We start from the raw sequence: 11,223 nt of genomic DNA on the forward strand, positions 1-11,223 counted from the left end.
TTTCAATTTACTTATACCAAAATGATAAAATAAGTACAGTTAATTTTTTTTATAAAGTTGCTGCCATGTGACCAGGAGGTCACGGGTTCAAGCCTTGGAAACAGCCTCTGGCAAAAATGCAAGGTAAGGCTGCGTACAACAGATCCTTGTGGTCGGGCCCTTCCCCGGACCCTGCGCATAGCGGGAGCTTAAGTGCACCGGGCTGCCCTTTATTGTTCGTCTGAATCTTATTAACTATTATAGTAAGATATTATTATAAAATATATATAATATAAAGAGTTGATTTTAAATCTTTTTACTTTTATAGTGTTATTATAAGAGATTATTGTTATATAAAAGTGGTGATATATATATATATATATATATATTTGTAAAAATCGAAAAACACAGTTGAATTAATACGTCGCAAGCATATGCATGCGGTGGGTGAGAGACGTGGACGGAATGTGATCAGAGAGAAGAAGAGTAGGAGACTCTTCCCAAACTCAAATTTGTGCTACAGATAACTTATAAGAATAGCAAATTGCACAAGGCCAATTTTCTTAATATTTGATTATCAAAATATTTTAGAATTCTTTTTTTACTAAAAATATAAAATAAAAATTAAATATGACTTTCACGATCAAAGTAAAGAAATGAGTTTTATAAGTGATATTTCACGGTGATTGTCTTCATTATTCCTCCAACATTCCGTTCCATCCTCACCCCCTCGCCTACCTATCCCTGCCATTGATCTAATCATTCATTTGAAAAGGTTTTGTTTAGCAAACAGTTGTAGTAGAGCGCATAAAATAAATGTATCAAGTCGTTTTAATGAATGTTCTTGTAACGATCCATTAGGTCGTTTTGAGTACTAGAGCTTGTTATTTCATAAAAAATCAATTTTGTAAATTTTAAATGGGTATTTTGGACTATTCAATAACTATGATTATTTAGTTGAGGAGTAACTTTAGATAACTAATTTAATTGGTGGGCTAAAATGATAATTTAGTTAATATATTATACCACTTATTTTATATTTATTAAAATAAGTTAGTAGATTTTGTCACTTTTAGTACATGATTAATTGAGGAAAGAAAAGAAGAGAAGAGCTGTTCTCATCTGTGCTGCGGACAAACATCGAACTTCATATCAGATAAAGGACTAATTAGTATCTAAAGTTATAATATAACCTCCTGTATATAAACAAGTGGATAGATGGAAAATCCTTTTTTTTAACTATATTAATTGAATTGGAAAGAAAACAAATGAATGTGGGCAAGTTGGAATTATATGGTTCTGCTGCAGCGTCCTAGTGGCCATCATTAATGATTGGGTAGTAAAGGGTTAAAATGATTAGAGGAGTATAGAGTGACAATTGTTTTCTGCGAATTGTAGTTTCTAGCGACAAGGTATTAATTCGTATTTAGCTTTATTATTTCTTTCTTTTCAGATCCTTTGTATAATGATCATATTATAATTTAAGTTTTGATATATTGAGATAGGTAATTAGATAATAGGTGTATTGTATTATATGAATACCATTAGAGTTATGATATTTGAGGAATTGAGGCTTAACCCTAGGCTTGAGTTTTAGAGAATTGTTATAGAGTTGAGTGAGTTGTTGGGTCTAGATTAAACATATATACATATATATATATATATATATATATATATATATATATATATATATATATATATATATATATATATATTATGGGTGTCTACGGATTCGTTTGCTTACGAATATTGTATACTTGATAGATTGAAAACGTGACACATTGAAAAAAGGAAAAGCGTTGGTGAATTAGCTTGCTTGACTTCGGTTCTTCAGTTGAGGTAGGTTATGATTTTATTCTATATCATAGATATACTCTTAATAGCGATTGATAATCATCGATTAATGTGTGAAGTTTATTATGCATTTAATTGTTGTGTCTTGTATGGTTGATATCATGTTGTTATGATTGGTATGCGATCTCAAGACTGTGAAATTCATAATTTTGAACTTGCTCTATTAAAAGTGATGCCTTGAATAAAAAAATTTTGATGAAATATTGTTAATGAAGTGAAATATAATAATAAAGAAGATAAATTAATTATATTTGGATCGGGTGTCACGTTCCGACACAGTTATTTGGATCGAGTGTCACGTTCTAATACGATATATTTAGATCAAGTGTCACGTTCCGACACAGTATATTTAGATCGAGTGTCACGTTCTGACACAATATATTTAAATCTGGTATCACGTTCCAACACAGTATATTTGGATTGGATATCACGATCCGACACGATATAATTGGATCGGGTGTCACGAACCGACACGATATATTTGGATCGGGTGCCACGAGCTGGCATGATATTATTAGATCGGATGTCAGAGCCAATACAATATATTTGGATCGAGTGCCACAAGCCGGCATGATATTATTGGATCGGGTGTCATATTTCGGCACGATAACGTTAAAGAAAAACAAATTAAAATGACTTAATGTTGTCCAATCTCAAATAACTCATTTCCCAAAAGAGCGTAATGTGGAGGCCTGAGTCCTCATGTATACTTTTGATATTGTTAATTGGTTATGTAATTGTTCATTGTGTTGTCACTTGATCTTGATCTTGTTGTTTGCCACCTGTTAAGTGTTATAGTTGATTTCCTGCTTACTTTATTCATATTGATTTGTATTTCGAGTCGGTCGATGACTCCTACTCAGTACATGTTGCGCGGTACTGACCCCTATTTGTTTTTTCTTGACTTTATTTTGTGGAGTGCAGCGACTGTACCATCGACTTCGACTCGACCTCAGCTCTAGCCAGTGTCCAGCACATCAGATTCCAGGGTGAGCTATTCCTTCTAGCTCGTGTTGGATTCTCTCGGGCATGGCATGATGTCCTTAGTTTTTGGACACATTAAGTTATTTATTCATTTTGGCGTTTGATATTTTAAGACTTAGTATTCTAGAATTAGATGTCCTTGAAGTGATGACTTTCAGGTTTTGGGAATGATATGTAATAGACCCTAGTGAATTGTTGTTTCTTACTTCCGAAAGTTGGCTTCCGCATTATTATCATATTTCATAAGTTGAACAACTAATATAAGTTGGGGTTGTATCGTTGGTTCTCCCACTTAGGAGGTTAAGTGTGGGTGTCATTCATTGCCCATTTTGGATCGTGACAGTTTTAAGGTCCCCCTTTTTTCATATAATGTCGTCATTAATGTGCCACCTTGAATCAACTACTCTATGATAATTTATAGATGCATAATTATGAACTACAGCGTGTTTCTTTATTCAAAATTAATAGTACTATGATTAAACGATATGTTTATATACAAAAATTGAAGGACCCTTTTCAGTGAGCAACGTACCCTAGTGGTCCAATCTTTAACTCTCTTGAATTTGGAAAAGATGCGAAGTCCATGGAGGATTTAAAACTCATGGAATACTTTACCTGATCTTATGTGTATCGGTTTAGCAAGCCAATTCACGCATCTTCTGCAGAATATCAACGCATCTTCTGCAGAATATCAACGCTAACTCTATGAGCTAACTTTCTATTTGACGGCAAAGAGTAATCGGCTCTGTGAAAGTCACATTTTTTATTAATATATACGAGTTTATGAGAGGATTTTTTAATCAAGTCAAGAGGAATCGATTTAGCAACCCATACCAGGTAGATTTAGGAGTGACTCGCAATGAATGCCCGATAGCAAAGGTGCGAAGCAGACTCGACTTAACTTCACTTGAGTTCGATTTTCCCCGAAAATAATGGAATAAGCTTTTCTTCCTTTTTAGAAAACTAGTAAAACTCCAAAATATTTCTCCCCTTCTTAATATATGTGGCACAATTTAATTTTTGAGATAAATTAAGTTTTCTTTGAACAAGCTTTCTTTATATTGCTTTTTAAATATTAAAGTTGTTAATTATTATGATTTATAATACTTTAAATTAATTTCCAAATATATAAATTTTATTTTAAAAAACTTTAAATTTATATGTCCGAATTTCCGATCAAAATTAAAAATTTGAATCTCAAAATTTTAATATATCACATAAAGCGCCATTGCTCACATAGACAAAAAATCAAAGACGGAAGCATAAGTAACAAATTAAATTCGAGTCACACACGAATCCATCTATATCTCGTCTTTCTTTCGCTTGACAAGAGTGGTTCAAATTTCTAGGCTTCTTTTCTTGCCAAGCGAGACTTCGTTTACATGTCCAAAATGTTTCTAACTCTAATATAATATCTTGAAATTAAAGTTACAAAAGTAAAACACAAGAAAAATATCATGCAATTCAAACTTATATAAGTGAAACAAAAATATCATGTAATTCAAACTCCATGAAATATTCTAGATCAGTTTGAGTTGCAATAATTCAAACTCCATATAAATTTCTGGAGTTTGAACTATAAGAGTGATAATTGTTCTGTAGCTCAAACTTCAGAAAAAAAATGAAGAAGATAAAGTAGAGTGTTACTACCACTTTCAAACAAAGAAAATAAGGGTAAAAAGGTTTTATAACTGAAAAACTAGTCCTTGTTAGTTTTGTTATTATTACCAGCCGATTGTCTTATCTTCAATTCTATTATTACCTATGCTTTCTTTATTTCCATTGTCGCTATTAGGGTTGTACAGGACAAATCGATAAATCGCACCAAATCGACAAACCAAATCAAATAAAAAAAAACCCGACTAGTGGTTTGGTTTGACTTGATTTGGTGTTTGGAAGAACCCCCGATCATTATAGGGTTGATTTGGTTTTAACCAAAAAAAGTCAAATCGAACCCAAACCGACCCGATTATAGATATACTACTTTTAAATTATGTTATACATAAAAATATTTATTAAAATGTAATTTATAAATATTTTTTAAATTTTTTTCATAATTTTTGTTTTCCTTCTTACATTTAGATTTGGACTTGAGAAGCCCATCTAAATAATATACAAAAAAAAGCTCATCTTATAAAGTTATATTATAAAGTTAAAACTTCAAATAGTGTTCTGCCTCCATCTTATATGTTGATATTTTGTACTAGAACTCTTTTTAAGAAGCACTGCTCTGTGTTTTTTATTAGATACTATGAAAAACTCAAGAAATCCAAAAAAAATCCAAAAAACCCAAAAAACCCGAGAAACCCGAAAAACTCGAGAAAAATTGATATTGAAAAACCCGACTTTTATTATTTGGTTTGGTTTATAGATTTAATAACCCGACACAAATGGTTTGGTTTGGTTTGTAAAAAATCCGAACCAATCCGGTCCATGTACACTCCTAATCGCTATTATCTATTATTATTATAATTTTATTCTCCACAATTTTTTTTTACATGAATCCTTCACTATTGTATATTCTTTTCTTACTGATTGTTGTCATCTTTACTATGTAAGGATAAATGGTTGTGCACGTACCATATCTCCTGATTCCACTTATGAAATTAATCAACATTTAAAAACCAAACCAAAAAGTGGCCAACCCGCGCTTGCACAAGAAAATTAATACTCGTTGATGGTAAAAGCCATGCATAGGGAAAATAAATGGCCCATGGGCTTTTAGTACAAAAAAAAAAAAGCCCACTACATTTCACAAATTACGTTAATAGAGTTTTTTAAAATTCAAATTACCCTTTTGTCCCCCCCCCTCCCCCCCAATGTAAAGGAGCGTAGATCTACCGAATTTTCCAAATGCATCATCAATCAGTAGAGTAGAACAAGATCTAAAAAAACCTGATTGCAACTCACGCGATAGTAGGTCCACACATAAAACACGCGCGAACGGTTTTTATTGCAGAGTCCCAGTGCCCTCTGGATTTCACTTCACGATTCTTTTGCTTTTCCCCCTTTCTTCAACCCCTGCAAATTCCAAATCTCCGTCGATTCCACCGTCATTTCTCACTTTTCCGATCGAACATCCACTCGCCGGTAAATTATTCATTGTGATATTTATAGATCTAGTTCAATTAATGTTACGAGTATTTATTTTCATTAATAGCCGGGAAACTTTATTACAGAAATGGATCTAGGATTTAATTTATTAGCTACCGAGGCAACTGGACTAACTGTTTTTTATTTATTTATAGAAATTATATAATTTAATAAAGATTATGGATATGTAAATTTGAGTGAGGAAGGCGGTGTGTGTGCACTCGCTGCAACGAGGTGGATCTGTTCATGTTAGCATGAGATTTGAGTTTTTGTTAGTTGAGTTATTTCTGGATTTCATTTTCTTCTGATTCTTCTCTAACGTTAACATCTTTTGTGTAAAATGATTTGAATGAATGGTTGTTTCTTTTTCTTTTTGAATCGCAAGTATTAGAGTAGAATTAATGCGTAGAATGAATAGTTCTTAAGAGTTTTTTTTTTTTTTTGCCGTATTCTATTAATAGTCTGAAAACTTTATTTAGTAATATCTAGGATTTTAACTTAGTTGCTGCAGAGGCTACTGGACTCGCTATTTTTTTTTATACAATGAGTGAGGGCATAGGGTAAAAAAAGCATATCTCTTAATGAAAATTATGGATATGTAATTGGGTGAAGACACCGGTGTGAGTGCACGCGCTGCAACGAGGTGGATCTGCTCGTGCTAGCAGTAGATTTGAGTTCTTGTTCGTTGAGTTATTTCTGGGTTTCATTTTCTTCTCTGGCGTCTAGATCTTATGTGTAGTTAGATTTGCATGAATGGTTGTTTTTTTTAAAAAAAAATCGTGAAATTCTATATGTGGAGGAGTAATATGTTTGAGTTTCTGTTAGGGTGTTTGGTAATGTGATCTATGTGAAATGAATTTGTTTCCTGCTGTTTTAATAGGCAGAAAAGTTTATCTAGTATGTAGAGGTGGATTTATTATTTTAATTTAATAGGCTTGGATTATTTTCGCTCTAACTAATTCTTTGTGATAATGACTGCGGACCTAGTATAAATACATGATTTAAAAAAATATATATATTTCAGTCGAGGTGTACTCGATCGTTTAGCATTGGTGCACTTTCACTTGCTGTATGTGGGTCTGCGACTACCTAGTATTACCATTTGGTTGCCGTTGTACTACTAGTATTAGTTGGATTTGGGTTAGAGTGATTTGTCTTACTTCTGGATTTCATTTTCTTCTGCTTCTCTAGCTTCTAGATGTTGTGTGTAACAGTTGCATAATGAGTAGTTAACTTACTGGCAAATTCAATATGTATGGTAATACATGTGAGTTTCAGTTAAGATTTTCACTAATATGATCAGTGTGATATGAATTTATTTCTTGCTCATAAGGGCCTGAATTGGTATTAATATCTGCATTTTAGTCTATGGATGAAGTAATTTGATATTACATTGACTGGCATTAATGCTAGTAGATATATCTCTATTCTCATAGAAGGTAAAACTTTCCTTTTCCATAATCTCTATGGCTCTTGTTTGTATCACCGCTCGATCATACTTCCAAACAAATAAAGTAAAAATAAGATAGAGGATATAATTTTGAGGTGTAAATGTCCCTTATCTTGAGGAGGAAGCATAATGTTTTCTGATTGTCTATTTGTCATTTATCAAGTTCTAGAAAGATCACTAACACTTTTTTTTAATCTCAGTTCCTGGAATAATCTACGGAGATCTTGTATTTTTTGGTTAGATCGAACTAGTTTTTAGGCGACCGGTGTTTTTGTTGAGCAATGGCTTCCTCATTGATCTCAACAAGGAGATATTGGGCTTTTTTCATGTATATTGTTCTGGTTTCTCATGCCAGTAATGGTTTTTATCTTCCTGGAAGCTACATGCATACATATTCAACTGGTGAAGAAATCTTAGTCAAAGTGAATTCATTGACTTCGATTGAAACTGAACTTCCATTCAGCTACTATAGTCTTGTTTACTGCAAGCCTCCAGGTGGAGTCAAGAAAAGTGCTGAGAATCTAGGAGAGTTGCTCATGGGAGATCAGATTTACAACTCCCCCTACAGATTTAGGATGAATGTCAACGAGTCTATTTACCTGTGTACTACTCCGCCCCTAAATGAGCATGAGGTAAAGCTGTTGAAGCAGAGAACACGTGATCTGTATCAGGTTAACATGATTCTGGATAATTTACCTGCTTTGAGATATGCCCACCAAAATGGGCTCAAAATTCAGTGGACTGGGTTTCCAGTTGGCTACTCACCACAAAACAGTAACGATGATTACATAATCAACCATCTTAAATTCAGGGTTTTAATTCATGAGTATGAGGGTGCTGGAATTCAGATAATTGGTACTGGTGAAGAAGGTATGGGTGTTATTTCAGAGACTGATAAGAGTAAAGCATCTGGTTTTGAGATTGTTGGTTTCGAGGTGGTTCCATGCAGTGTCAAGTATGAGCCAGAAATGACAAAACTCCATATGTATGACAATCATTCGTCAATAAGTTGTCCACTGGAGCTTGACAAGTCTCAGATAATAAGAGAGCAAGAAAGAGTGTCTTTCACTTATGAGGTTGAATTTGTTAAAAGTGATACTAGATGGCCATCTCGATGGGATGCTTATCTGAAGATGGATGGTGCCCGAGTCCATTGGTTCTCAATTCTCAACTCTTTGATGGTAATCTTTTTCTTGGCTGGTATTGTTTTTGTTATCTTTTTGAGAACAGTTAGAAGGGATTTGACCAAGTATGAGGAACTGGATAAAGAGGCTCAGGCACAGATGAATGAGGAGCTTTCTGGTTGGAAGCTTGTGGTGGGTGATGTTTTCAGAGAGCCAAATCACTCAAAGTTACTGTGTGTGATGATTGGAGATGGGGTTCAAATTACTGGAATGGCAGTTGTCACTATTGTTTTTGCTGCATTTGGTTTCATGTCACCAGCTTCACGAGGCATGCTGCTAACAGGCATGATATTGCTTTATCTTTTTCTGGGAATTGCTGCTGGTTACGTTAGTGTGCGTGCTTGGAGAACAATAAAGGGTACTTCGGAAGGTTGGAGATCGGTTGCATGGACAACTGCATGCTTCTTTCCTGGGATTGTCTTTGTCATCCTCACTGTGCTGAATTTCATTCTTTGGGGAAGCAACAGCACTGGCGCACTCCCCATCTCATTATATTTCATTCTCATATCGCTTTGGTTCTGTATTTCAGTGCCTCTCACCCTCTTGGGAGGATACCTCGGCACTCGAGCTGAGCCTATTCAATATCCTGTGCGGACTAACCAGATTCCTAGGGAGATCCCTGCACGCAAGTATCCCTCTTGGCTTCTTGTTCTTGGTGCTGGAACTCTGCCATTTGGAACCCTCTTTATTGAACTGTTCTTCATCCTCTCTAGTATTTGGCTTGGACGATTTTACTATGTTTTTGGTTTTCTGCTTATTGTCCTCCTCCTGTTGGTTACTGTTTGTGCTGAAGTTTCAGTTGTGCTCACTTATATGCACCTTTGTGTGGAGGATTGGATGTGGTGGTGGAAAGCCTTCTATGCATCAGGTTCTGTTGCTCTATATGTGTTCCTGTACTCCATCAACTACCTGGTTTTTGACCTTCAGAGCTTGAGTGGCCCAGTATCAGCTATACTTTACCTTGGCTACTCTTTGATAATGGCTGTCGCAATCATGCTTTCAACTGGCACTATTGGCTTCCTCACATCATTTTACTTTGTGCATTATCTTTTTGCATCAGTGAAGATTGACTGAACAGGTGTGCAGAGCCGTGATTACTATTGTTTAGATGGCTAAAGAAAGACCTGTTGTGCATTGTGGAACTTTACCTAGTCCTGCCAGAAAGAGTATCTAAAATTGCAGTGAGGGACATTTGTACTTCTCTATTTTACTGTTATGTTCTGCGGCTAGATATTTTGTTAGTCCAAAAGCTATTGTTTAGTATTTTTATCTTTCATCGTGTTTTAATTACATTTCCCCCTATTTCTTGTATCTTTACAACCTCTATTTTCAATGGGAAAATTACCAGAGAACTCATTGTATCTTTGAAATTGAAAAGGAAGATAGGTTTAAGATGGTTTTGTTACATTACACATTTGAATGTATACTCTGGTTATTTGTACATCACAACCAGTTTGAATGTGTCTTGGATTAGAGGTCTTCAGGATGCAAAGCATCTGCTTCTTATGCTCTTTTCCCACTCTCCATTTTACACTGCTTCCCATGGCTGCAGTTTTATTTGTCCGTCTTTGTCAGATAGCGGTCATTTTGACTAATCACCTCAAAAGATAGATAGATAGATAGGAAGAATCACCAAAGATTTTTTCTGTGCTGGAATTTGGTTCATTCAGCCTCACCACACCCTGGATTGCAGCTTCTTCTTTTGTTGTCGATTCAAGCAGGGATGGATGTAGTGTTGATGGTATGAGTTCAGCAGAATCTAATAACCTGTATTTGTCCTAAAAAGATCACTTAATATGTACATATTATTATAGTAATTTAGAATCCAATAACCGAAGGAATAAAATCCCTAATCTATAAAATTCAATTCTTGAATTTGCCTTTGAGCTCAAGCACTCGGAAAGACAAATAAAGCAGAAAGCGATGACTAACTGTAGGGCAAGTCAGAATCACATAACCAAAGTCTACCTATGAAGGTTACTGAACTGTAATTCTGCATATTATACTACCCTAAAGGGTAAATGGGAATGCTGCCTAAGTCAATATAATGTTGCAATTTCTTTTGACTTGCCGTTCTTGATTAACTTTTTGCTTTGCAACTTATGTAGTCAGTAGTCAACATATCCATGTCCATAAGCATCATAGGATTTATATGTATTGACTCATGTGTACTTTTTTATTCATTAGCATAATTGTACGTTATTACCCCAGCTAATGATCTATATAAATTAGTAAAGGTTAAAACATCTACTATATCTATAGTAACCATGGATCATTTTGATTTTAGGCATGTTATCTTAATGTTTGTAAACATTTTCAAATCCGGAATCAGAATGCCCTGGCAATTGAATCCATTCAACATTCACCAGTTTACTTTCATAGAAGCTAGCATTCTTCTTGTGGTTTTTGTTATCTTCTCTACCACCTCCATTAATATTCGTCCGAATCTCCCATTCAGTAACACTAGAAGCAGGCAGTGGCAAATATGTATACGAGTAGGAGATTTCTTCAAAATTCTTACTGTCATTGCTAGTCTGTTTGGCAGTACCAGAACATACATTTGGGTATGCTTATCCAATGATCATATTGATTTCCCTGTGGTATAATTGGCTTGCCAAGACTTTCATAGCTTCCTATATTGGTTACAAGAAATGTCTCCCTCAATGCCTGTTTTCAATA

General features: G+C 34.6%; 1 protein-coding gene across 1 annotated transcript; it reads left to right on the forward strand.

Moving 5' to 3' along the window:
• Nucleotides 1–7,185: 7,185 nt before the first annotated feature.
• On the forward strand, nt 7,186–9,949 carry LOC129891793 (transmembrane 9 superfamily member 12). Its single transcript, XM_055967275.1, has one exon. It carries the CDS (start codon nt 7,642–7,644, stop codon nt 9,616–9,618), a length of 1,977 nt encoding a protein of 658 aa, XP_055823250.1. The 5' UTR covers nt 7,186–7,641; the 3' UTR covers nt 9,619–9,949.
• The last annotated feature ends 1,274 nt before the right edge of the window (nt 9,950–11,223 follow it).

The sequence above is a fragment of the Solanum dulcamara genome, chromosome 6, assembly GCF_947179165.1.
Source record: "Solanum dulcamara chromosome 6, daSolDulc1.2, whole genome shotgun sequence".
NCBI classification, from domain to species: domain Eukaryota; kingdom Viridiplantae; phylum Streptophyta; class Magnoliopsida; order Solanales; family Solanaceae; genus Solanum; species Solanum dulcamara.